We start from the raw sequence: 27,901 nt of genomic DNA, 5'->3' as shown, positions 1-27,901 counted from the left end.
GCCAATTGAAACTACTTTTATTCAGAGTAAGTCTACATTAAATTACAGTATCAACAATTGAGAGACATTGAACTTAAAAGTGTAAGAAGCAGAAGCTACTGGTCTCTGATGAACCACGTGTGATGAACTCACAACTGAAAATGTACAAAGAGGGAAAGAAGACACGCAAAGAGCGAGGGTTTTCATCTGGAAACCCGTGAGATGTCATATTTTAAACACGCATGTTTCAAAAAGGGAGAATCTTTTAATAATTTAGCACAAAAATCAAATGATATAAACTTGGTATATTCCAGAAAATATTGCTTTCAACACTTACACCATGATCAAAATTCCTTTGGTAGCTTTTAATCAAAACGAAACATGCTATTATGTAAAATATAAAGTACTTTTAAATGTTCTCGCAAAAGTATCTTTGTTGTGGTTCCCACATGAACCAGCGTCCGCGGCGTGGGTCCCCTATGCACACGCATGACAGCGGGGCCCACGGGGCCACCTCTGCGCCGCGTCACTCTCCTCGAGGCGCTGACGTGGTCACATGGAGGACAGCCGCCGCCCAGGGCCGCGAAAACAGAACCAGACTTGACTGTCGCCATCGTACAAACACGCGGTTAGAAAAAGTAAAACAGCAGTTGCCCCTGGGCCAAGAACAGGGGCTGCCAGGCGCAGCCTCAGGGCGGCAAAGACACAACGCTCCCGCTAAACCCGCGCAGGGAGGGGACCCAAGCAACGCAGTGGGAATGAGACGGAGACGGGGCCGGAACGACCTCCTCTCCACGAAGCAGAGGGCTCGCGAGGAGCCTCGTCCAGAAACCAGGCCTCACAGGTTAAAACTGGGTGCAAAGAAACGAACAGAAGCCACTGTGCGGCTGCGGAAGTCATCAGCTGGGACACTGCAGGTTCTCCCCGTCCACCAGTCAGGGGCGCCCGCTCTGGGCCTAAGAGCTTGTGTCGGGAGCGCACAGTGGTCCTGCAGCGACGGGAAGCAGCACGGAGGGTCTCACGCCTGCACACGCGCACACACACACGCACACACACAGGACATCGGCTCTGGCACAAGAACACTGCTTACAAAGGAGACTGCCTGCCCGCCCAACCTCAGCCACTCTGCGGAGCCCTGGAAATCCTCAAACGCCTAAAGGAACAGGAGGAAGCACTGGAGGGAAGACACGCCACCTGCGAGTCCCGGGGCCCCGAAAGTGGTCCAAGGACCGCCCTCTCCGAGCATCCCCGAGCGGCCGCGCGGCTCGGCCCCGGGGCCTGGGTGCAGCGGAGCGGGCTTCTCCCTGAAGGGGCGTCCTGTGTGTCCCGGGCGCGGGCGGGCCTCAGGCCACGTAGTGGTACTGGTTCGGGCTGTCTTTGTCCCTCTCCATGTAGTCCCTGTCTATGAGAGACTCGATCCGCTTCTTCAGATCTCCAGGCTGGAAAAGAACAAGGGCCCCGTCACAGGGCGTCCAGCTCCCCTCGAGCGAGTGGGTCAGGGCACACGCCTATACATCTGGGCAGGACCAGAAGCTCACGACAGAACGACTCGGACAAGGCTCCCTGCTTCAAAGACAACGTCAACATCGTAGCGCGAGCCGATGTCTTCCGAGCAGGCAGCTGTTGGGGGCCCTCAGCCTGCAGAGCGTCCTATGAGGAGACTGCGCCCCATGCTGTGCTCTCATCACCGGGGGACACCACACTCAGCCCGGTGCACGCTGTCCCCCTGCGAGAAGGGGAGGCCTGGCCCTCAGGGCGCAGCGCTCCGCCCCGACAGCTGCAGGCCTTGCCCTGTGGCCTCTGCTGGACGTCTGGGTCTCCTGGGCAGGGGGCCCCGGCCCCTCCCACCCGCCCTGGGCCTGCGGAACCTGGGGGAACACACGGCCCTGCTGGCCCGTCCACGGCCTGGTCCACCTGAGCTCGACGCCACAGTCACAGAGAACCAGACGCCCGCTGGGAGCCCCAAGATGCTGGCACTGGGGAAACTCCCGAGGCAGAGAGCCTGGGGCCGGGACCACGGCGGGAGGAGGGAGGGCGCTGCAGCCACCGGGGCACCGGGGAAGCTGCTCTCTCTCCGCACTCAGAGGGAGGCCTCTGTGGCGAGTGACCAGCGACGTCGGGGGACAGACAGCCGACTCCAGAAGCCGTGAGAGAGGGACGCACGGTGCCAAGGGTATGCAAACGCAGCAACTCGACAAGCCAATGCCCACTTACCTTGACTGGGAACTTGAGCTGATTGTACAGCTCAGAGACGAGCAGGTTGTGGCCCAGCGTCTTCCTCATCTTCATGATCCTGACGATGGCGGCATCGATCTGGTACTGCCGGTCCTGGAACACACGCTCCGTGGTGCTGACCTGCTCCTCCACCTGCAGGAGAGGGCCCGCCGCCCGTCTCAGCGCCGGTGCCGCCTCTGTGGGGGCTGCTGAGCTCCGGGCAGAGGGCAGGCCAGACTGCGGGGCCTGTTCTGCTCTGCCGCTTTGTCCCAGTGAGACCACTGAACTTCACCACAATCAGTGAATTTACGGGAACAGTGACACCAATTACAAGGCCGTGGGCGCTGCTTTGAAACGGAACTTAAAAGCAGAAACGAGAAACTGCCCGGTAACACATGACCCTGATTTCTAACAAAACTGACAGTTTAGTAAGTTGTGAGAGAACCCACTCACGTTTTAAAATAGGAGGGTGGCTGGAACGCTTTCTTGATGCTAAGATAACTTCTAGCTGCTCAGAGAACTATTTCAGGGGAAATTTGAAACATACAGACTATTGGAACAATAGAAGTAAATGTTCTTTAAAATGTGGGTCAGAGGAAGGTCTTCCTTAAGCTGACCCTCAAGTCAGAAACTGCAGAGGAACAGATTGAAGCTCCCACTGTACTCACATGGGGAGAACCCTCCCAGAGTGACAGAGCCACCTGCCACCAGTCCCCTCCCCTCAATGCAAACAGAGCACTCCCTACAAGCCAGAGGGGATATTACAATACGTGCCAGGGACTCGAGACCAAGCGGTTCATTAAAAAGACGAAAAGCACCAGCGGTGACCCCGAGCGAGCAGGGCAGGGCCAGTGGAGCGCTGCGGGCGGGCGGCCGAGAGGGATGCGGGCACTTCCTCTCCAGTCTCATCCCCGTAGTGCTGATATGGCCACGTTAAAAGATGAAGAACTGAGGATTGGGACGGCCACCTAATTTGTACGAGCTTCTAAATGGCATAAAGATGCTCAGGGGACTCAAAGATAGTCGCACTAACTTGGCCATGAACCACTCCTGTGCCCCCCGGGGGGGAGGACGCAGGCAGGTGGGAAGGTCAGGACCCCCAGGAGCTGGAGACTGGAGTTTGGCGCGTGCTCATGTCAGCAAAGCTCACGTCCTCTGACCCGGCGAGTCCAGGGTGAGGAGCTGAGACTCGAGACAGCCAAGCCAGGAGCTGAAAGCACGAGTGCGGCTGGGCGGGCACCTCAGCCGAAGGAAGGCCGGGCCAGAGGCGCTGCCAGGCTCTGCACAGGGCTCCACGCTCTCGGAGTCAAGTCACACGACGTGCGACTCTGCACACGTAAAATCCCAGTCCTGACCTGGGAGGAGGCCCAGCTTAAAAACTGTGTGCGTGAACGTTACAGGGCACGATCCCAAGAAGAAGAGTTTATGCGTGTGCAGCGGAGGAAAAAGCTGCCAACTCCAGGACAGCCAGCTGTGGAGCACGGAGGTGACAGGCAGGCCGCCCGGGAAGGCCGCTCGAGCGCCCGCCACCCCCTGGTCCTTCTGCGTGACTCAGTCGTGAGGAAGCTGGAAAAGGCTGAGGGCACCCGTGACAGGCAACTCAGGTCACCCACACAATCTCCACACCAGCCCAAACCTCGCTCAAAAATAAAAACACAAAGAACATTTTGCTCCATGTGCTCTGAACGTACTCCCAACTGGGCAGCACAGAGCACCCGGGGGGCAGCACCCCCGGCCCACTGCAGCTGCGGGAGCGGCTGTGAGGCCCGTGCGGTCAGAGCCGGCGCTCCCTCTGGACAGAGCTGCCTCCCGACAAGGCCACGGTGCCCATCTGCTGCACCACAGCCCTGAGGTGCGAGGGCTCCTGCAGCAGGGTGCCCGAGGGCAGCGGCCTGGAGCCGTGACGCTGGGGAGCCTGATCAAAGGTACAGACGCTCGGCCTGAACACCGAGCCCAGTGGCGAGGCTGAGACGATTGCGGGGGGTGGGCAGAGCTGTTAGGACAGGTCACCAGGTTTGGAATGAGGTGCTCCCTACGCGGACAGAAGGTGGGCTACAAAGACCTCAACAGGACACGTTTGTGCAGACAGGAAGTTAACTGTTAGACGCGTATCCTTCTGAGTCTCACTCCTGAGTGTTAAAGTAGTAACGGCTACACTAAAGCATCTCACAGACACAAGCGTGTAACAAGGGCGAGAAGTTCTTACAGCCTACAGTCCCCTGTGAGCGGGGAACACGGGGGAAGTGCATACGTACTGTCTCCTTCATCTGAATCTGGTTGATCTTTATGCGAAAGAGCTTGTGCTTGAACTCTGCGTTGAAGAGGAACTTGTCTCCATCCTCCACCTCCTTCCCTTTGGGGCTCTTGAGGAGGACACGAGCTTTGCCACAGGCCAGGGACTGCAGCGTCCTCCGCAGCTCGCTGTCCTCTATGCCTGTGGCCATCCTGATGTCCTCGAAGCTGAAGCCGTCCCCTTCGTTGAACATGAGCAGCACCAGCGTCTGGAACAGGGACACCTGGAACTCCTTCTTCCCCTGAAAGAGCAGGAGCCACGCAAGTGTGTCTGCCAGCCTGCGGACACCTGACAAGCCTGCCTGCGGGCGTGCTGGGACGGTACTGACTAGTCACCAGGAGAGGAGGCGCCCTGACGAGCCTGCGTGCGGTGTGCTGAGACAGTTATTGACTAGTCACCAGGGGAGGAGACGCCTTCACGAGCCTGCGTGCAGTGTGCTGAGACGGTTATTGACTGGTCACCAGGGGAGGAGACGCCCTGACGAGCCTGCGTGCGGTGTGCTGAGACGGTTATTGACTGGTCACCAGGGGAGGAGATGCCCTGACGAGCCTGCGTGCGGTGTGCTAAGACGGTACTGACTAGTCACCAGGGGAGGAGATGCCCTGACTAGCCTGCGTGCGGTGTGCTGAGATAGTTACTGACTAGTTACCAGGGGAGGAAATGCCCTGACAAGCCTGTGCGCGGACGTGCTAAAACACTCCTAACTAGAAACCAGGTGAGAAGACATCCTGATTAGCCTGTGTGCGAGCGTGCTGAGACACTCCTAACTAGTCATCAGGTGAGAATACATCATTAATTTTATTGATTAAAGTATTAGCCCTTCGACCACTTCATTTTACTGACTTTGAAAAGCCAGTGTTGAGTTATATTGAATAATCCCTTCCTTTCTACCTTTCTTCCTTTCTACCAAAGTCTAATGGCAATTTAAAAACATTCTTTTCATAAATGTGCTTCAAAAACATAAAAAGTGACAGACACAGGACTTGCCTCCTTGAACTCCGCTTTCAGCACCGCGTGGCCCAGCGTCGTCTGCCACTGCAGCTTCCGCCCACTGTGCTTCCCCAGATAAAACGTCTTAAACACTTCCTGGAGCTTGATCATCTGTCAGCAAAGGAAAACGAGTGTGATTATGCTGCACACGCTTACTCTGACACTACCATCGGCTCAGTGTGCAAGTTCCTAAGCCACTGCTGGGCCGAATGAGGCCTGCTCCGTGTACTGACAGCGGCCCACCTGCACGCGGCCCCGTGCTGCCGTCATTTCAACAACTCCTTCCAGGGGCGGTGGGGCCTGCACCCGCTCCCGAGCCCTGCAGGCTCCCTCGGTCCCCCTGCAGCCTCTGTGCCCAGGCGTGGCCAGAGCCCGTGCTCTTGTCCGGCCACGTCTGGTGGGATGACCCTTGCTGCAGCTCCTCCTGTCCCAGGGAGGCCCTGGGACTCTGGCCCGTCCCTGCCACCCCTCCATGCCTGACCACTCCTGCAGCGCCCGCATGCGCAGGCATGCCCTGGGCGGAGGGAGGGGGGAGAGACGAGTGTCAACCAGCAGGGACAGACGGGGCGTGGAGGTTTTCCGGGGAAGAGCGTCTACTTGCAGGGTCACACCAGCCCCGGGAGTGTGAGAGCGCCGGGCTGAGTGTGGGGAGGGGTGCAGACCCGTCCCATCACGTGGGGAGATGTGGGAGGGGGCGCTGAGTCTGGGACAGCTGCGACAGTCCCGGGGTGGGGGGACTCGAGACACAGGCTGGAGGCTGAGAGGGATGGAGCTGGGGCTTCCGGGGAACATGTGCATTCGGGGTGCAGGCAAGAGCAAATGGAGGAGAGGACGCAACAAGACACTGGCTAGAGGGCCAGAAGCGGGAGACTCCAGGAGACTCTGTCCTGGGAACAGGAAGGGCGAATCCAGGCAGCAGCACGTCTGCCCGGGTGCCCGGGCCCTGGGCCCAGCTGTCCTCTCTGGAGGCCCTGGGCCCACGCCGGCAGACACACCCCATCCCCCTCAGAGGGCCCATGTCAGCCACACACACGCTGTCCCTGCCCTCTCAGGGCCTGGCTCTGGTATGTCGGGTGGGAGCATCAGCCAAGGAAGCCCGAGGCTCCCACACAGGAGGTAAACCAGCGCCTTCGTGACAGGCAGCCGGCGGACAGAGACGAGGAGCGTCCACTGTGAACGCTGCTCCCAGAGATGACACCGATGGTCAGGGTTTTCAGCGAGCGTGTGATTTCAACACTCCCCGAGGTGCGTGGGGCCCTGGAGCACTAGTGTGTGAAAACCAGGCTGCTGGTTCTTGAGAGCACTCACCTCTGGAGTCAGGTGTACCTCCATGGGTGTGTATGTCGGCCAGTAGCCCATGGTCAGTATGTTCACAGTCAGGTCTATGGAGCCCGGGTCACTCTGATTCTGCATGTACTGCAAACACAAGAAACCAAGACAGATGGTCACTTTAGAAGAGCACCCGAAAGAATTAACCTCTAGACACTGAGTGACCCGTTTCCAGGCTACGCTCACCTCATGCTTTCACTTGTCTGAGTCCCTGGAACACAGTCCACTGGAGCCGCACACCCTGCTCTAAGCCACCAGCAAAGTTTTTCTTTAACTTTGTCCCAAATATGGGTCATTAAACTCATTTAAGCCAGAGTTTCAAGTGCACTTTTAGGAATTACTTTTCTTTTCTTTTTTTCCAACTGCATCACACAGCTGGCAGGACCCTAGTTCCCAGACTGAGGATTGAGTCTGGGCACTCAGCAGTGGAAGCCTGGGGTCCTAACCACTGCACCGACAGGGAATCCCCAGGGGTTATGTTTCTTTTTCATTTTGAAGTGTTTCGAATATGTGAAACATTAACAGTGTAATTTTTAAAGACAAGGATTTTACATAGTTCACATACTTAAGTACAAAATCATTTCACAGAATTTAAAGTAGCGTATTTTTTAAAAAGCTGTTACACTCGACACAACTTGCCTGCTTGAAATGAACCATGATGTCCTTGGAGAGCTCCATGTCCTTAAACATGCCCTCCAGCTTGCTGGTGAACGCGGCCCCGCACTCTGGACAAAGCGGATGGTGGGTGAGGATCAGGGAGGCCCTGCGTGCGGGCGCTCACCCCACCCCCAGGTGCTTACCGTGCTTCAGCTTCGACAACATAGATTTTTCAGCATCGACAGAGGCACTTTTTCCAACCAGGAGTCTTTTTGCTAAATCTTTTTTGTAAAATGCTTCAAACACGTCTTTACCTATTTATAAGCAAGAACCACATAAGACATTTGACAGCTGCCGTGAAAATGTTCACCTCAGCGGCTGACTCAGCCCAAGAGGCGAGCACACGCACGTGTGAGCCAGCTCTTCCTGCTGAATCCCCACAAACACCCTTGCTCCGTCCACAGCAGCCGCCACCCTGGTCCTGTGTCGATGGGCAGGGAAGAGACGGGCTGGCGGGGCACTGCGGATGCACGCCTGGAGCCCAGCTCACCGTGGATGAACCGGAACAGGATCATGACCTTGTCCAACATCCGCTCCAGCTCCTCGTCCGTCGCCTCCTTATTCCCTGCTCTCAGTTTTGAGTCTACGTGCTTTGCTGTAAGAGATGAAGTTATTTGAAAAATAAGCATTCACTATACAATACAATATATATTCTAAATACAAAAAGGAAGATCTTTCATTTCTCCAAGAAAAAACTGAACATAACACTTGGAACTTTCCCAAAATGACATGTTATTATGTAACAAAAAGGCAAACACCTGATGTTCTAAGATGTGTGCTTTCAAGGCACCTGAGAACACACCCTGTGGTCCCACACTGGAGCTTCTTGGCACACGACTGCTCCAGAAACCGGAGCAGCCGGCCAGCAGGATGTGCTGAGACGCGGGCAAGGCTTCCTTACACGGAAGCACTCCTCTCAGGGCCGACCCCGCAGGGACAGAGTGGCTCTGCCTGCCCTCCTGCTTTTGAGACGCACAGGCCACCTCGACCTGCCCGGAGGAAGGGAGAATCCGAGCTCCCGAGCGTCTGAATGTGTCTTTAGAGAAACCAGAGTCTATAAAGTGGCCAAAGGCCAAATCAAACATGTGCCTTTGAGCGTCTCCTCCCGCTGGCTCTTCTTAGCTCTGCCCCTTATCGTTCTTCATCCTGAATGTCGCAAACGTGCACACTTGTACTGTGCCCTCCGCTTTCCCACCGGGCACCTCAACAGCCCTGCACCACTGCCTCACACCCCCCTGCCCGCCGCCTCTGGACAACTCCAAAAAAACCGCTTCACTGATGAGACTCCATGAATCCTGAGTATATTTTGATGCTATCATGAAATAAGTATACAAAGGGATCGTTTAGAAGAGATGCCAATCAATCCCACCACATTTTACACTGACTGGAGGATACAAGGTCGGGACTGAACAGCTATCTCCTATCACACGCTATCGAGAGGTCAACAGTTACCCTCCTAACATTCCTACACGACAAACCCAGGCCAGTTTCTGGGCAGGAGGAGCTCTGGGGCCGGGACCGTGCAGGCAAGGATAAAGCTGCTCGTCTCGTCCCGCTCCTGTGATGTCAGGCTCCGTGTTGTCACGAAACTACCACCACGCGCTCCCGATGGACACGCCACGCGCTCACACGCGGATCCGACACACAGCACACGCTGGTGCCTGTGGTTTTCGGAAAGGCTGTCCTTTTAAGGCGCGGGCTGTCCTCCTCGCGAGGCGCCTGCTCTTGGGGAAGCCTCTGCATGAGTTGTGCTTTCCTACCAATCAGCTCCGCAGGCTTATTGGGCCGCTTGTTGATGAACGTCTCGAAGGACTCTTTCATCAGGTTGACGAACTTCTCGCTCCGCTGGAAGCACACGTCTATCACGTGGTCCACGCGGTCCTTGAAGTCCAGCAGGTCCTGCACCATGTCTTTGTCCTTTTCAGGGTTGATGACGATCGTTGTCCCAAAAGTCTGCAAAACACAGAGGTCAGCAGCAGGGCTCTGATACAGCAGTTTCTCTCCTGCTATCAAACAATCACGATGCTTAACAAATTAATCACTTCCAGTATTTAATGCTGAATCACTCCAGAAGTTTCACAAATTTAGTCCACATTCTAAAAATTTAGTGGGTATGCCAACTAGCCTTTAGGGTTACAATTCTGCTTCTGGAAGAACTTTTACTTGTAACTCCCTCAAACAGAAATTAATTCTCTTAACCGTCTACACCTATTTGGACTTTCTAACTATAGTTCTTTCTCTTTCACTTCTAACTGTGGTTTAGACTCTGCTTTTCAGCCTGCATTTTTATTTAAGAATGGCTATTTAAACACGACTAGAAGTCTGTATGACAATAACAGCTGGCTATCTGACCACACAAACTGCTGGCTTCCGCAGGACACTCAAGGAGCTCCACGTCAGAGGCGCACGCGGGGGCAGACACTGGCGGGAAGGCCCAGGTGAAGCGGCACAGAGGCTTCGGGAGAGGGCCTGGCGCGGCCTGCAGGGGTGGGGGGAGTGTCACAGCTCGTCCTCAGCAGACACTCGGGCAGGTTCACGATCCAACGTCTCCTGCCCAGACTGGATGCTGCAAAGCTGCCCTCCTATGTCAGGACCCGTGCCCGCTCTTTCAGGACCCCTGGGCGGCAGAACCCTCGACGCCCACGGCCTCTCCTGGCATAAAGCCCAGCGCTGGCCCGGCCTGAGTCACTTCTGCCTCTCAGCTCAATACAGCGGCACAAGATCTTGGGGGTGCGTGTGTGTGTACAAGCTTTCCACGCGCAGGCCCGACTGTTCCCGTCGTCTTTCTTACTGAGTTGAAGCTTCTTCCTGATGGTTACAGACCCACGTGCCTCGAGAAGAGTGAACGTGTGCCTGCGTGCTCAGCCTGGTCCCTGACGCTGACACACAGGCCCCAACCGAGCAGCAGCACAACCAGGACCCCGGCCCTGACACAGTTCACGTCTGCTCATCCAGATGGACCACAAGTTCACCTACACCTCGCCGGGTGTGCACCACCCAAGCCCAGCACCACACAGATCACTCCTGTTGCCTTTTTATAACCAAAACACGCATAAATCCTGGATTTCTAGGAAACAAAGCCGCATACACCCTACCCAGACATACCAAACTGTGTAACAGTTCCCACTGAGCCAAGCGTGAAATCATGTTTCAACAGTAGATTCACAAAGGCAACTTTTTGAAAATCACAGCTACAGCACTCCGCTAGTACTTAATGCTGACAAAAAACGGCCAAACAGCAACTTTTAAAACGTTCACACCTGGATGCTATTTATCCCCAAGACCATGTGCTCAAGGGACCCAGAAGGCGATGGGCAGGTCCAGCTAGGCCCCCCTGACCTTGAAGGAGCCAAGGCAGCTCTGTGGCCCGGGGCCCAGGTGGCCCCACAAGCCCCACCCGCCCAGGGGCACACACACCTTGATGTAATCGCTCCAGTGCTGCAGCAGCGCCTGCTGGCCACCCCGCACACGGCTGAACAGCTGGTACATCTGCGTGAGGTCCGGCACTCGGTTCTCGTCCAGCAGGTGGTCCAGCCCTGAAATCACACGGCAGTGTTAGCTCTGGCGGCAGGCGGACGGAGGCACTGAACCCGCACCGCCAGCCCAGGGCATGCGGCCAGGTCTGCTCGTTCCCCGGGACCACCGCGCAGGCAGGGGGCAGCCCTCGGGCCCGTTGGCTGTCCGCCACACGTCCACGCTCGTGGTCAGCCCAGGCCTGAGCACAGTGAGGCTGTCTGCCCGCCAGAGGCTGGGGTCTTTCAGCCCCAACAGACTCCTGTGACTTTAGCCCAAACCGTCCGTGCTCCCTGCCCACTCCTTCAACACAGCTAGTAACCAAGCCCCCCACGGGCTGAGGGCCACCCCCTTCGGTGACTCATAGTGACTGTGTTACAGCCAACGGCCCCACGGTGTCACAGCGCTGCTCCAACCCTCTTACTGAACGCAGGACAAGCGGTCAGTGCACACACGAGTGGTGGGAAATCTACCTTTCTGCAGAATTGCTGTTAAATGTTCTCCCAAGAGCTGCTTCTCCACACAGGCGATCAGTGGTTTCCTGGCGGGTGGTGCACAAGGAGCCCATCAACCAGGAGGGACGGGACAACGCCAGCGCTGACCCGGCCTCGGGCTGCTGAGTCCAGCGAGGAGGGCGGCAGCAGACGGGGCGCCCGCGCACAGAGGGGCTGCCGGCGGCCCTCGCGCTCCGGCCAGCTGAGCTCCAGTCCCTGGGGCTCCTGGACCGCTGCCCTCAGTCCCGCCCCACTGGGTCCCACAGCCCCCCCGCCACCCCAGCGGCCCCTGTTCTCACTTCCACCTGCGTCATCCCAGGATCACACATCAAAACTTGACTCCCTACAGAGTCTGGGAGTGTCACACGCAACAGAGAACCTGACATCCTGGAGGCGGGCATGTGGGCTGTCCCCTGCACACGGGGACACAGCGCCCTTCTGGGGTCCAGGCCTCTGCTCGCTGAGCTCTGCTCTCAGAGATCAGAGCCCTACTGCACTCCCAGGACTACTAACCTTGGGCCCACTCGAGGGACTTCTCCCTGCACCACCTCGAGTGGCCCTCATGGCAGCCCCAGAGGCCGGCAGCCACCTGGGCTCCGGGCACCGAGAGGGCTCAGCTTCGAGCTGTGCTGACGCCTTGGGGAGGCGGCGGCAGCCCGGGCTCGTTTACTGGCCTCTTGAGTCTGCTTTCTCTGAAAATCACCTTTTACTCGATGACCTTTGAGTCATCTGACGCTGCAGAAGCCACCTCAGTGCTCCTCAAAACCCTAAGCCAGGAACCGCCCTCCTCTACAAGTCCTTTGCTTAGCCTGCGGTCACTTCTCGGTGAGACGGGGAGGGTGGGCTCTTCTGCAGCACTTGCACCCAGGGGCGCCTGAGCAGCAGGAGCAGCCACGGGGCCGGGCACCAGGCGCTGCAGGCTGAGGCGTCCCGCCAGACAGTCTTCTGTCTTGCTGCAGCCACCCCCGCGGTCCCCGTGGCACCTCCAGCTCCGTGTGTGGGGGCAGCGCTTCTGCTCCGGCCCTCTGTCCTCTCGAGCCGTCACACTGTCCCTCCCTTTCGCCGCCCCCGCCCCCACCAGCCACCACGACCCGCACAGTTCAGCGCTTTCCCCTCTTAGGACATCTCTCTCTTCCATCTCCCATGTTTCTGCTCGGACCTTCCTCACTTGAATAAACATTATGTGCCTGACACAGACACTCAAAAAACTTTCCCTTGAACTTCTCCCTAGATACGCATCGATTTAGACAAAAAAATTAAATGAAATGAGAAGATAATGGGACTGAGTAGCAAAATTACAGCTACATCAGTACATCAGATGTCCAACCAAAGTTTACAACCAAAACCGCCTACATTCAGTGATACCCCATTAACATTTTTATAAATGACAGAGTCATAACGTAAATTAAAAATGGTAAAGAGACACGAAGTATCTCTGCCCGAATCACTCCTCTGGACAGGAACTCAAGACAGGCAACTTGGTCAGCGTGACTTACGACTGCTGAATAATCACGAGTAATAAGCTGCTCGAGGACCAAAAATACGTCCAGGGTCAGAGAGCAGCGAGCGAGTCTGTGACACCTGTGTGTCGGGAAGTGGAGGGGACATCGTCCCCAGGAGGCCACCAGATGGAGCCCGGAGCCGCACTCACTGTGTGCTGTGATCCAGGTATGTGATCACACGGTCCGCCTCCTCCTCCAAGCGCTTACTCACGTGGTCAAGATACTCTGGAACCTTCCAGAAAGAACATTGAAACACATCAGCAACAAAACACATTCTTCATGTGACCCAAGAAGTTCAAACATTGCTTTAGTAAAAGAAAAAGCAGAATTGCACGCAAGCCAAACTGGAACACTGACTGATGGGAGTGGGGAAGGGACGCGGGGCCCGGGCTAGGTCACAGCACCCCATCCACGCACGGTGCGGCCAGCGAACGCCAATCACACGCTTTCTGCAGAGGCCCAGGGTGGCTGCAGGAGATCTCAAACCCCACTCTGAGTTTCCGGGGTGACGGGCGCCCGTGCTGCCGCCTGCCTGCACAGCAGGGGCCGTGGCAGGGTCCCTGAGGCCCTGGCCCGCGGACGTGAACTGCCCCGCAGCCTGTGCTGGCCCCCGGGCTTCCTTTTGGGTTGGGCTCTAAGACCCGAGAAACTAGAGAGGTTCTGGGGTTTGATTACCGTCACCTGGTATTCCCCCATGGCTTTTAGGGTCATTTTTTTCAATGTCTCACACAGACGAAAATTGTTAACATATCGGGTTTATCTTTCATATTTAAGCATTATCTTTAGAGAATTCCCTGGCGGTCCAGTGGTTAGGACTCCACGCTTCCACTGCAGGGGGCACGGTTCAATCCTTGGTCTGGGAACTAAGATCCCGCAAACGGCTTAGCACAGGCACCCCGCCCCCCAACACACACACACACACACACACACACACAATTATCTTTTATCATACTCTTTCATCTTGAGCTCCTTTATGTACATCAGAAGCTGCTTTTCTGGCTTTTTTAATGAGGGGACAACAATGGAAAAGTTTCTAAAGGGGGGGGAATTAAACCCTCAAAATACTAAGAAAGAACCTCATTACTGGGAATTGAAACTAGATTGTAGCTTTCAGAAGATTTTCAGTGGAATGTTCGCCTGTGTGAAAAGACAGATGCTTAGAAATCACACCTGGATACACATCTGTGAAAACGAAGTAAGGCGCTTCACAAACGTCTCGGCGACTCACCTCTCTTTCTTGCATTAACCTTTGGCCTTCTGCAGCATATAAACAATTCGTTTCTTCCAAAAATTTCAGTTCAAATGAGTCTTTATATACCTAAAAAATGAGCAGAGTTACTGGCCAATTATAGCAAAGCCTCTCATCCTGAAGGCTGACCCCACGGCGAGGGCGGCTGGCTGCACTGCCACGCCCCTGCTTGGGGGTGGCTCCCTTCTCGCCCTGGGTGGAGAGGGAAAACACTCCTGCATTTTCAGCTAACGCGTGAACGGTGTGGTCTCCACCGAGGTCTGACCCCGTCTGTGGCGGGGGGTTGGCGGCTGGGCCCACCTGGAGGTCGGACAGCATGCCCAGCAGGCTCCGCAGCAGGCTGCGGTCCACCGCCTCGCCGCTCCGCTCCCGCTCGATCAGCAGCAGGATGCCATCAATGGTTTTCGTCTGGACCATTTTATCACTGATGATGTGGTTTCTAAACAGCTCTAACCCCATATCCCTGCACAAACAGAAAAAACGTGTTAGGTTCACTCTTTACAAATTTGGGGTGAAGCTCCAGACACACTTACTTGCTAACTCGTTGGGGAAATGTCAACTTTTTTGTTTTTAATTTTCCTCTTTGACAGTCTGGCACACCTTGTGCTTCTTCCCTCATCCAGGCGGCCTGTTTCCTGCGTGAATCAGTGGGTCCCCCACCCTGCCCGGGGCCTGGGGTCTCCTGTCCTCGGTGTCCCCCCAGCCCGTGCTCCAGCTGCTGCATCTGTCTGTGCTGCAGGACCACAGAACGAGGATGCAAAGCAGAGCCCACCGCCCGTCCTCAGCCCGTTGCCCAAGGATCCAGGAGGAAGTTTGGCCATGGCCGCAGGCACCCTCTTCTGGAAGCTGATATGTCAGCTCGGGCTCCAGCAGCTCCCACTCAGCCAGCAGGACACGCCCTCACCCCCTCTGCCGCCCACAAGCCATGTGACCCGGGCACAGCACCCGAATCAGGAGTGACTGTCCGTGTGGATGGAGGCCAGGAGGGCTGCGGGTGAGCCGGGGCAGGCTCCCGCACAGGCCGAGCTGCTCGGGAGGCACAGGGGCGCAGGGTCCGCTCACACGGCCCCCAAGGCCCCGCGTGGGGAGCAGGGGGAAGCCAGGCTCCCACGCTCAGCACCCCCAGAGGAGAGTGAGTGGCGGAGACTGAGCCTGCCAGGCCCCATCCCGGGACTCCATCGCCCGCAGGAGACCACGTGGGACTGCCAGCTGCCAGCTCGGTGGCCACCCCTCAGAGATGGATGCCCCAGGCTGAGGTCCACCAAGGGGCCCGGCGGGCACGGAGGACAGACAGACGGTTGGGCATGCGTGGCAGCCGCAGCGCAGACACTCACCAGATAGAGGGCAGCGTGGAGTTCTGCAGCACGTACGTGCGGTCCAAGAACAGGAAGATACTCCGGATCATGATCTGGGGGCAGAGGGCCAAGTCAGTCCACCCCAGGCCTCTGAGCGGTCATGCTGCTGTCTCAGATCTAACATGGCTGCCTCACCAAGACCCTCAGGATTGACATCCCTGAATCTAATTGTTCCCCTTGGTGCTGGCTTTTCCTCTTTCATCCAGAAAACCTGACGAGCGATTGATTTCACAGCACTCAGCCTCCGAGACACATGTGAGCTCAGTCCCTTCCTCACTGATGTGCTCAATGCCCTTAGCCTGGGCTCCAGCATTCCTTCCTGGCATGTGGGCACATGGGCACGCAGCCCTCAATTGGCTCTGCAGGCTCAGGGGGTGTGGGGGCCCAGGACTCTCCTCTCAGGGAGCTCCCCAGACTCTGTCCAGGAGCTTTGCTCACACAAGTAAACAGAACCTTCCTGACAGACATTCGCCTGTTTCTATCACTCACGCGGTGCCTGGCCTGGAAGAGACTCTCTTGCTGTCACCACTTACCTCCGTTAGGAAACAAAAGCATCCGACCCACTCGGGAGAGCTACTGACACTGCCTTTGCTCCCCCTCTCCTAACTCAGCCAGGCCACCCTGAAAACTCACACACATGAAGCCAAACTAGAATCAGCACAGCCCCTAAGTCTAAGCCTGCTGTCCATAGGCACTGGGAAGCTCTGGGACTCGGGCTTGATTCTCAGGCACAAACTGAGATCAAGGAAAACTTCAGAGGCTCACCAGGAGTCCCAGGCCCGGGGCTACCTGTGTGTGTGGTCTGAAGGCCCTGAATAGGACAGACCCCAAGCCCCGCTCACGACCCGCCTGCCCTGCCCGTGCACCGAGGCTGGCACAGGGAGGAGGCGCCCAGGCCGCCAGCACCGCAGAGGCCGTCGGCAAGCTCACCATCTGTCTGCAGTGATCCTGCCAGCACGTGTTCATCTTCTTGAGAAACAACACACTGTCTAGCGAGTCTGTGCAGGGCTGCTAAGGAAAGCTTCCGAAACACAGGCTCATTTACTGCAGTTTTTACCTCTTAATTTCAGCTCTCTTCACCACAGACTACCACATCTATTTAGTACTCAGATTACTGAAAGACCAGAAGCTCAGAAGCCACCAGTGTGGTTTCTGAGTCCCCACACGCCCCTGCGAAGCGTGATGCACCCGCCTCATCCCTTCGCGCCTGCCCTGTGCCCTTCCCTCCCCTGCCCGCGTCCGGACCCAGAGGGAGGAAGTGGGCTGCTGCCAACAGCAAAGGCCCAGGATGGTTTCAGGCAGCGAGGCCCCGAGCTGAAAGCCACGGAGCCCCCAGCTGCACACTGATGGGCTGAAAGCCACGGAGCCCCCAGCTGCACACTGTGAGTAGACAGGCGAGGGCTGCTTCATGGGGCCAGGTTTGTGGCAACCGGTTATAAGCCACAGAAAACCACCAAGAGTTTTAAGAACAAGAATAAAGAATAGCAGAACTCAAACTTTAAGATATTTTTCAGAATGTTTCCTAAATACTTCAAACCAGTCTTAAGAAACGGACACTTGCACTTTATCAGCAAAGAAGTTTAAAGGTAAAAAAATTCCACTTCAAAAAAATCTGTTTTGTTGGGTTGTATGATATGAGTGCAAGGTTTTGTTTCCATAAATAAAAGAGAATTTTAAAAGTTTTTGTTTTAATATTAAGGATATTCGTTTATTCTTTATTCTATTAACGTTCACTTTCAAAATATTTAGGTAATGAACAGGAATCGCCTAAATAAAAAAAGGATATTCTCTGAACTGAAGGATCTGTGCTTGGACGTGGCCTTCGCAGGCCTGGCGCAGCTGCTGGTAGAGCGTGGGGGACACTTTGTGGGAACAAAGGTTTTCAACAGCCTGAAGACAAAAGGAATAACCAGTTATTCGCTACGAATGACAAACTTGTTCTTTAAAAAAGTGTATTTGTGCAAACAGCTATAATCGCAACAGAAAGGCGCCCCTCCACCACGCACACAGGCTACACCCTCACAGTGACTCAGGGCCACCACTGCTGGAACACCGGAGACCAGCGGAGTGGCCCACAACAGCAGGGACCCAGAGCACGGACGCGACGGCGCCCCGACGCCTGCCCGAGGATGGGGCCCCGAGGGGGCGCGCCCCAGGCCAGGCTTCTCCAGACTCCCCCAGGCTCCCTGCTGAGCAGCCTCTGATCCTGGCTGCACTCCACTCACTTGAGGACCAAAATGGGCCTAAGCCCATGGGCCCTTGTCTGCGGTGGGGCTGCAGGGAGGAGTGAGCCGACCCCGAGGATCACAATGTGAAACCGGCCAGAAACACCTGCTCCAGACTCTGAGACCACCCACGGCAGTGGAGGGGGCAGGAGACCCAGGGCCCTTCAGGCTCCCGAGTGGGTGACGGTCCAAAAGCAGCTCAGGAACCAAGGCCCGCGTGTGACCCTCAAACTTGGCTTAAATTAATGAGGAAACAAGTGTTTGTGGCGGAAACAATTTTCACAGAATATTATCGCTCCACTTCAAAGAAATAATACTTGTATATTCTTACCAGTTCTAATAAAATTTTCTTTCAAATCTCATGTACAAAATCAGCATCTGATCCAATCCAAATATGAAATACTATAAAGAGAAATGCAGTGTTTCTCCTGCCTATTTCTGAACAGTTTAAAAAAGTATGTGGGATATACAGAACGGACACATTTTAGAATCTTTACTCAAACATAACGGCAACTTACGTTTTTATAGTGATAAAGAAAATAATTATGTAAAGAAATACATAATATACAAAACACATGCATACTTATAAGGTTCAAAAGAGAACATGGAATAAGAAAACAAGAATACCTTTCCCTTACATTCTGTGTGTTAATGAGAACAACGGGTTCCCATCCACGTTTTCTTTCTATATCCTTCACTTCCTTTCTCAAACTTAATGGTTTTATAATTCACTCCAAGATCTACTGATCTTTTCCCTCTTAAAAAAAAAAGGGGGTATAATGTCCTAACAAAGACTTTTGTTCCAGTAAGTTAGTCATTCAGTTCAGCCGCTCAGTCGTGTCCGACTCTTTGCGACCCCATGAATCGCAGCACGCCAGGCCTCCCTGTCCATCACCAACTCCCGGAGTTCACTCAGACTCACGTCCACCGAGTCAGTGATGCCATCCAGCCATCTCATCCTCTGGCGTCCCCTTCTCCTCTTGCCCCCAATCCCTCCCAGCATCAGAGTCTTTTCCAATGAGTCAACTCTTCGCATGAGGTGGCCAAAGTACTGGAATTTCAGCTTTAGCATCATTCCTTCCAAAGAAATCCCAGGGCTGATCTCCTTCACAATGGACTGGTTGGATCTCCTTGCAGTCCAAGGGACTCTCAAGAGTCTTCTCCAACACCACAGTTCAAAAGCATCAATTCTTCAGTGCTCAGCTTTCTTCACAGTCCAACTCTCACATCCATACATGACCACAGGAAAAACCATAGCCTTGACTAGACGAACCTTTGTTGGCAAAGTAATGTCTCTGCTTTTGAATACGCTATCTAGGTTGGTCATAACTTTCCTTACAAGGAGTAAGCATCTTTTAATTTCATGGCTGCAGTCACCATCTGCAGTGATTTTGGAGCCCCCCAAAATAAAGTCTGACACTGTTTCCACTGTTTCCCCATCTATTTCCCATGAAGTGATGGGACGGATGCCATGATCTTCGTTTTCTGAATGTTGAGCTTTAAGCCAACTTTTTCACTCTCCACTTTCACTTTCATCAAGAGGCTTTTGAGTTCCTCTTCACTTTCTGCCATAAGGGTGGTGTCATCTGTGTATCTGAGGTTATCGATGTTTCTCCTGGCAATCTTGATTCCAGTTTGTGTTTCTTCCAGTCCAGCGTTTCTCATGATGTACTCTGCATAGAAGTTAAATAAGCAGGGTGACAATATACAGCCTTGGCGTACTCCTTTTCCTATTTGGAACCAGTCTGTTGTTCCATGTCCAGTTCTAACTGTTGCTTCCTGACCTGCATACAGATTTCTCAAGAGGCAGGTCAGGTGGTCTGGTATTCCCATCTCTTTCAGAATTTTCCACAGTTTATTGTGATCCACACAGTCAAAGGCTTTGGCATAGTCAATAAAGCAGAAATAGATGTTTTTCTGGAACTCTCTTGCTTTTTCCATGATCCAGCGGATGTTGGCAATTTGATCTCTGGTTCCTCTGCCTTTTCTAAAACCAGCTTAAACATCAGGAAGTTCACGGTTCACATATTGCTGAAGCCTGGGTTTACAAATATAATTATTACAAATTAAGTTTTTACTATAATACATGAAGAAAACATATATCCTTTGGTAAAAATCAAGATACACTCAGTGGTGTGTGTCCTTCAAAGAAGAACATCTTATCAGAAGCATTTTCTGAATGCTCCAGTTCCTGAGGCAAGTGTCAGTGTCTTCAAAACCACCTTTTCCAGGCTAGGAGCTTTGTGGTGAATTCTGTAACCAGCTCCCCCTCGTATGTGCCCTGTTTGGCATGTGCTCACTATTTGCATAAAGTCCACTGAGACTGTTTTTAACTTGGAATCTGGAGCCAAGCCCCGAGGCACCAGGCGGGCCGGGTGCCGTCATCCAGCCTCTGCTGAGTCACTGCTGGCGTCTTCGTGTTACAGGAGCCCTGTCACCTGCTCTGCCCCCGCAGGGGGGGCCGGCGGGGCAGGGACACTGCAGGCCCTTCTCCTCAGAACTAGTTCAGGAGGTTTAGTCACACTCGGAGATCTAGAAATCCCTCTCTGGGTGCACGAAGCCCCCCCGTGGGACCATGTGGGCAGCACAGGGGTCTAGGGGACGCAGCGCCCAGAGAGGGAGAGCAGGACCTGGGTCCCACGGGCAGCAGACTGAAGGGGTTTTCCTCGGTCAGCTGGGCGGCCCGTCAATCTCCCAGCCCTGCCTCCCTCCCCACAGCACCACACCCGCTCTGCACAGGCTTATCTGTGTCAGGACAGACGAGTGTCCCAGCAAAACACTGCCCTTGAGAGAGCGCCTCCCACGTCCAGGAGCAAACCAGCGGGAAGGGGGAAAAGTGAAAAACAAACACCGCCCTCCAGGCCCGGGGGAGACTGCGCCCCCGACCCTTGCACGGAAGGAGCAGCCGGGGAGACTGCGCCCCCGGCCCTTCCACAGGACGGAGCGGCCAGGGGGAGACCGCGCCCCCCGGCCCTTCCACGGACAGAGCGGCCAGGCCTTGCCCTTGGCCTCGGCGGCGAGCTGCCTCCTCCAGCCGCCCCGCCCTGGTCACCGGAGTGGGTGCCAGGCGTGTCTGAACTCTACAAGCCCACCGCACGGGATGCTGTCTCCCCAGGTTCCTGCCCACAAGAAACCAGTGAAGAGCAGCGCAAAAATGGGCCTGAGTATGGAGCGAAGGATAGGGAGGCCCAGGAAACTCCAAGGGGACAGGACGCCCACCCTCCCAGCCCCAGTCCCAAGCCGGGATGTGATTCCCTCATACAGAAGACTGACTTCCAGGAGTGACCAAGTTGCTGAATTACAGAATCCTTGCTGTTAAGCCTAAGCTATGTGAACTTGAATACTGCGTTTCTGAGTAACTCGTGCACTAAACTCACTCTCCATTACTTCACGCTCTCCAACAGGCCATCAAATAAAGTGTCCACCCATCTCCCACTTTCCCGGCTCCCTTGCTCTCTCGAATCCACCTTGTGGATACACCAGCACCCAAGTCCACCCCACTCTCCTTCCCCAAGCTCAGCAGGTACAGGGGTCATGGAGACTTTACCCCAGGACTCTGCACCAGCAGCGTGGCTTTTCTCAAGTGCAAGTTCCCTGTGACAGGTTTGAGTCTGAGCATCAAAACCAGCCTGAAATCCAAACAGATCAGACTTAAGGTTGCAGAGGGGGAGGGGGGATGAGAGGGATGCCTGGGAGCTGGCGGTCGGCAGATGCAAACTCTTACACTTAGGATGGATGAGCAACAAGGGCCGCGGTGGAGGGAGCCAGAGCCAACCTCCTGGGCCAGACCACAAGTGAAAAAACATTAAGAATATAAATGTTAAACACAGGTACACCTGTGGCGGATTCATTTCGATATTTGGCAAAACTAATACAATATTGGAAAGTTAAAAAAAAAAAAAAGAATATACGTGTTATACATGTGTGTATATATAAGAACATATACATAAAATATAAGAACGTGTATGTAAAACTGACTCACTGCGCTGTACTGCAGAGACTGGCACAGCACTGTAAGTCAACAATACTTCAATTTTTTAAAAAATCAAAAGCAAAACAAAAATCTAGTCTGAAATCAACACATAGCCTTCCCCTGAAACTCTTCTTGAAAATGTTCAGGTTCCCGCGGTTTCACTGAGCTGACAGGTAGGTCTAAGACACAGACACCCAGATACACTTTCTCCAGTGAGCTGGGGTTTCACACCGAAGTTCAGAGAAGATCTATGTATTCAAACTCTCCTCCTCCTCCTCACGTCACAGGAGGAACTGAGTGGGGTGTGGATCTACTGGCTCATCATCATGGTCAGAACATCCCTTCCCAGCAAACAAGAGCCAAGCGAGGAGCAGCAGGCGGGCTGAAGCTGCCCTCGGCCTCCGCAGAGGCCTCTGCGGGCCTGGCTGCCTGCGAGGGGGTGGCCAGAGCTGCTCTGGGGAAACTGGTCAACATCAAAACAAGAGGTGCTCCCTCCAACATCCCGAAAACCTCCTCAAGCAGAATCAACCTTGCAAGCTCTGGTGAGGACTGTTATCAAACAAAAGAGTTCTGGCAAAGTGCGTCCCACCCCAGCACAGAAGCTGGGGCTCTATGCTGAGGCCCCAAGGCGAGCACCGTCCACGCCGCCGGAGGCCAGGGTAACCTCCCCGCCACGCCACCGACTCTCCCCCCAACCTACACCACAGGACCTGAGCGGCTCACTCTGTAGACACACACCACTCCCAAGTTCTGAGCGGCCAGGTGCCCACCCGCGCACCTGCCTCCAAAGGGCAGCCACTGATCCCTCAGGCCCTCCAGAGACGCCCCCAGGAGGAGTGGTGCCACTGCGGGGGGAGCACCCCGAGCCTCAAGGTCCCAAGACACACCACCAGGACACCTGGAAACACCATCTGTGATGGTATCCAAGGTAACCACGATGAAACACATCCTGGGTAAAAGTCCAGCCAAGAAAATGCTGGGCAATTGATACCAGACAGTCAAATCTCCAGGAAAAGAGCAATAATGAGCCCTAGGTAGAAGATGTAATATTTTACTAAATTAAAAGCCCCTGAGTTTGGGCACGTGGTGGGACACTTGTTTCTGGCCCAGACAAAGCAAAAGAACAAGCCTCACCCTGCTACTGAAATAATACACAAAACTGCAGTTTTCAAAGCACTGCACACTGGGTTCTGAGAGGCAGTGACCTCGGCAGACAGAAGACAGACAAGCACTGACCACTCGGGCGTCCAGTGTCCAGGCTGCAGAGCGGGCGCCCTGAGCTGAGGACTCAGGAAGGTTCTGCGTTGGCAGCGGGGTGGTTAGTCCCGGACAAAACCATGCTCTAGTCCTGCCTGGCACACCTACAGGCAACAGTCTAAAAGGTCAAACTGACTCCAGATAAATTAACCAAGTCGGGAACAAAACTCAAGAATGTTCACAGAAACACTAAGCATCCAGCACACAAGTCAGAACCCACAGTGTCTGCATCCAATCAGAGCTGCCGCACAGGCCAAAGGGAGGAACACAACTCACTGGAGAGAAAAAGCAACCATGCCAAGCAGCCGGAATGAAGGCTTGGCAGATGAGGATGCAGAGGAGATGGAACCACGTCCACACGCCAAAAGAGTTGAGTAGAGACAGAGAAGATACAAACCAGATTCAAACTGAACACCTAGAGAGCAGAACAACGCAAGGGAAAATCACACTGGATGGCACTAACGGCAGACTAGACGCCGCAGCAGAAGAGTGAACTCAAACAGGTGAGTAAACTGAACAGTTTCATATCCACTAAGGAAACCTGTAATTGAAAATCCTTCCACCAAGGAAGCCAAGATGGCTTCCCTGGGGAATTCTCTCAAACATTTAAGAAGAAATAATATCAACTCTATACAAAGTCTTCCAGAAAATGAAAAGGAGGGAATATTTCCGATTCATTTTTTGAGGCAAACATTACTCTGACACCAAAATCAGACACAGACATTACATGAAAATAATACATCAATATCCTCTGTTATCACAGATACAAAAATTAACAAACGGTTGGCAGGCTGAATCTAACAATACATAAAAAAAGATAATACTCATGACCAAGCAGGATTTATTCCAGAATGAAAGACCAGTCTAAGATTTGAAAAATCAATCAATGTAATTAGCAAACTAAAATACAAAAATCAGACGACCACCTCGACAGTCACAGAAGAATTTATCAAAATCCAACATGTATTTCTGATAAAAGTGCTCAGCAAAATAGGAACAGAGAGGAACTTCCTCAACTTGATAATGCGTATTCTGGAAAAACCCACAGCTAGCATCGCATGATGTTAAATGATGAAAGACTAACAGCTTTTTTTCCCAAGACCGAGAACAAAACAAGTGTACCTGCTCTTCACATTCCTATTAACTATCAGAGGCTCTACTCAGTGTAATCAGGCAAGAAAAGGAAATAAAATGAATGTAGATCAGAAAGGGAGAAGGGAAGTTATTTCTATTCATAGGTGATGTGACTGTCAGTATAGAAAATCCAACGTTACCTACAAAAAAAACTACCAGAAAAAAGTGCAATCAGCAAGACACAGCACAAAAGATCAATGCACAAAATCATCTGTATTTATACACACTATTGAGAAATTAAATTTACACCACCTTTTCTAACACTGTAAACACAGGAGCCGCTTTCAGGGGTGAATGTCACAGGACCTGTGCGATGGGACTAGAGCACACCGTTGAGACCCAACTAAGCGAGAGCTGCCCTTGTGAGCAGCTGGGGTCAGTGCTGTCAAGATACAACTCTCCCCACGCTCACCTAGAACTCCACAGAATCCCACCCCAAATCCTAGAACGCTTTCTGAGAAACTGGCAAACAGATTCTAAAATTCATACAGAAATACAATGGACCTAGAAGAGCCAAAACAAATTTATCTAAAAAAGGATAAAGCTGGAGGGCCAGTGCTCCAGACTTTGAGGCTTCAGGCTCTCATCCGGACAGCCATTTCTGACGAAGGGACAGAGCAGCTCGCTGGGGGAAGCCCAGACGCCACGCCACGCGGCGCTGGACCAAGCGGACATCCACAGGGAGGACAATGAGCTTGGATGTGCAGCCCACAAGAGATACAACTACTCACCTGCAAACAGACAATACACTAAGTGTGGAACTGAAAACCCTAACATGTCCACAAAGAAATAAGAGAGAATCCACACCACCTTAGACTAGGCAAAGACTCTCAGACAGACACTACAAGCACAATCCATAAAAGACCAAACTGATACAAAGACTTCATCAGAATTTAAAACTTCTGCTCTCTGAAAGCCATAGCTAAGAGACTCAAAAGGCAAGTTGTAAACTGGGAGAACATAAGTGCGAGGCAAATATCTGAAATAAGATATGTACCCAGAATACATAATAACCCCAAACACTCGATGGTAAGAAAATAAACAAGACCATAAAAAATGAGCAGAAGATGTGAACACGCACTTCAGTAAAGCAGGTATAAGGAATGGCAATGGGCACAAGAAAAGATACTTAATATCATTAGGGAATTGCAAATTAAAACCAAGGTGAAATTCTGCTACATACCAAACTAGAACAGCAAGAATTAAAGACTGACAATACCAGACATTGGCATAGACATGGAGCATCTTAAACTCTCACACGCCACTGGCAGAGACAAAAAATCATGACACCACTTTGAAAAAGCTATGAAATGTCTTATGAAACCCAGACATTCATTAACTCACGATAACCAACCGTGGTACCCAGAGTATTCAGCGACAAAGAAACCAGTTACTGTCAAAGGCCCACACCAAATGCAGAAGCACTACCCTAAGTGAAAGGAGCCAGGTACAAGAGACTGCAAGAGGCACAGTTCCATTCAGATGAGGTTCTAGAAATGGCAGAAGGTACCAACAGCAAGTCAGTGATTGCCAAGGGCTGGGAGTGAGGAGGGGTGGCTGGCCACACAGGGGCCTCCGGGCACTGTCTGTGGTGACAGAATGTTCTACAAGTGGACACATCTGTTAAAACTTACTCAAGGACACATTCCTTATCTTAACAAAGTGGTTAAAACACAACAGACTTAAACTTAAGACAAAGAAGGCACATATGTTCATCAAATTCAACAGCAGTCTTCTTTGGGTGGTAGAAATATCGGGGATTTTCATTTTCTTCAATGCACTTTTTGCAGTTTTCATAATTTTTATAACATAATTGCTTATGTAAACATGAAAAGGTTTTATTATTTATTTTTTACAATTATCGAACGTTAAGCTTTTTCCTCCATATTGGGGTACAGCCAGTTAATGACGCTGTTGGAGTTTCAGGTTAACAGCAAAGGGACTTAGCCACACATACAGATGTATCCACTCTCCCCCGAACCCTCCTAGAAAAAAAATTTAAACTCAAGTCTCTTAATAGAAAAGCTATATATTAATAGAAATGCTATTCTATTACCTAAAACGTAGGTAAGAGTTTCATATATAACATAATGGATAATAATTTGCTGCATATTTGGAAAATGTTAAAAGTCCTATGGCTCTTAGAAACACATTTCTCTCCTATAAATGGGTTAAATTTACCTTTCAACAGCTTAAGCCTGAAAATGAAATAAAATCCCACAACCACCAAAACCAGAAAACATTCCTTGACTCGGGACAGGATGCCGCAGAACTCCTACTGTTCCTGTTGGAGGCAGATACTCGGATTCTATTACCTCCTTCTCTATTGTCTCTGAAACAACACTGGGGACCACAAACCCATGGCTGCGTCACGTTTCACCGGAGCTGGACTGTTACGCTATCTAGACCACTATAAAAAAGTCAGGTGAGTGGAAACAGGATGCCCGCACTCGAAGGGAAGGGAAGGTTTCCGTCTCAGTGAGCCTTCGGTAAAGCTCTGCTCTTAGCCGCCTGTGGACCTACCTGGTAGAGCTCCTCCAGGTTGTAGCGGATGGAGGTGCTGCTCTGTATGGCTCTCACCGCTTCGTGAAGCTTCTGCCAGGTGTCCTGAGTGTAGTTATCAGGCAATTTAGGTCTGTCTGTAAGTGCAGACAGAGTCAGTAGGTAACGGCACCCATGCCAACAATCACACGTCTTCAAAAAACCGTTCTACAAAAAAAGTACTTCAAAGGCAGCTTCAAAAGTACAGCTAAGGAACGCAGGACATTGTTTTCCCAGTACAAGGTACCGTGTTTATAAATCTCTCGGGTTACAGACTCTGCAACCATCCCACCTTCGTTTTGCTAAGTAAACACATCGAATACTGATGACCAGTGTAAGCGCATGTAGAAAACATAAAAATCTTCTTGTTCTTTTACTTAACGAGTGGACTTCCCAAACGGAAGGACGCGGAATAGTTACACTCTACTCAACACTGGAAGTTGCCCGAAACTGCCCCCACTTGGGAGGACGCTAAGGCGGGAGCTCCTGACCGGCCAGAGGCGCGGGGGCCGCGCCGCCGCAGGGCCGGGGCGAGCGGAGGGGGTGACCACGCCGCCCCGCCGAGAGCTCCGGTGCCGCCGCGCCCGGCCCGGCCCGGCCCAGCCCGCCCCGACCGGGCGACCGCGGAGCGCGGGGCGGCGGCCGAGGGCGCCCCCGGCTCGCCCGCCGGCCCCGCACCCACCTCGGAAATTCTTGATCACGAGCTTCTTGGAGCCGCCGGCGCCGCCGGGCTTGGCGGTGACGGCGGCCGCGGCGAGGGACGCAGGCTTGGTGAGGCCGTTGGTGTGTCCGACGAGCGCCGAGAAGCTGCCCTTCCGGGGGGTCTCGTCAGCCATGGCCGCGGCCTCCGCCCGTCCGCCGCCCGCCCGGCCCGGCCTCCGCCCCGGCCTCCCTCGGCCCGGCCCGGCCCAACCGCCGCCCGGCTCGCCCGCTCTACCCGCCCGGCCCGACCCCGCGCCTCAGGCCCCGGAGCGCGCCGGACCCCGAGCCGAACCGACCCGGCCCGACCCGGCCGCAAGCGCGCTGGCGCCGCAGTCCGCGTCCGCCGCGGTCCGTGAGGAACCCGCAGCAGCCGAGGGAGCGGCGGGGCCGGGCACCCGCACGCCAATGAGGCGGTCGCGCGAGGGGGGAAGGGAGTCGCAGCGCAGCCCCCGGCCGTCCTCAGCCCGGGCGCGCCGCCATGCCGGCCCGGGGCT

At 53.7% G+C, this 27,901-nt stretch overlaps 1 protein-coding gene across 1 annotated transcript; it reads right to left on the bottom strand.

Moving 5' to 3' along the window:
• Positions 1-27,896, bottom strand: CUL4A (cullin 4A). Its single transcript, XM_027558026.1, has 19 exons — positions 27,388-27,896; positions 26,688-26,803; positions 17,362-17,465; positions 16,506-16,575; positions 15,555-15,628; positions 14,521-14,683; positions 14,200-14,289; positions 13,121-13,203; positions 11,449-11,516; positions 10,880-10,998; positions 9,223-9,415; positions 7,953-8,057; positions 7,606-7,716; positions 7,445-7,530; positions 6,785-6,892; positions 5,474-5,587; positions 4,449-4,727; positions 2,194-2,346; positions 1-1,418 (listed from the first exon to the last, which is right to left on the bottom strand). Exons 1-19 carry the CDS (start codon positions 27,539-27,541, stop codon positions 1,323-1,325), a joined length of 2,286 nt encoding a protein of 761 aa, XP_027413827.1. The 5' UTR covers positions 27,542-27,896; the 3' UTR covers positions 1-1,322.
• Positions 27,897-27,901: the final 5 nt, after the last annotated feature.

The sequence above is a fragment of the Bos indicus x Bos taurus genome, chromosome 12 (assembly GCF_003369695.1).
Source record: "Bos indicus x Bos taurus breed Angus x Brahman F1 hybrid chromosome 12, Bos_hybrid_MaternalHap_v2.0, whole genome shotgun sequence".
NCBI lineage: Eukaryota > Metazoa > Chordata > Mammalia > Artiodactyla > Bovidae > Bos > Bos indicus x Bos taurus.
This window is presented reverse-complemented; position numbering and strand designations above follow the sequence as displayed.

Coding starts and splice junctions, on each gene's coding strand:
- CUL4A (XM_027558026.1), bottom strand. CDS start 27,541: ATGGCTGACGAGACCCCCCGGAAGGGCAGCTTCTCGGCGCTCGTCGGA. Junction 15,629..16,505: donor AGGATCACTGCAGACAGATG/GTGAGCTTGCCG, acceptor CTCTGCCCCCAG/ATCATGATCCGGAGTATCTT. Junction 14,290..14,520: donor GCATGCTGTCCGACCTCCAG/GTGGGCCCAGCC, acceptor CTCATTTTTTAG/GTATATAAAGACTCATTTGA.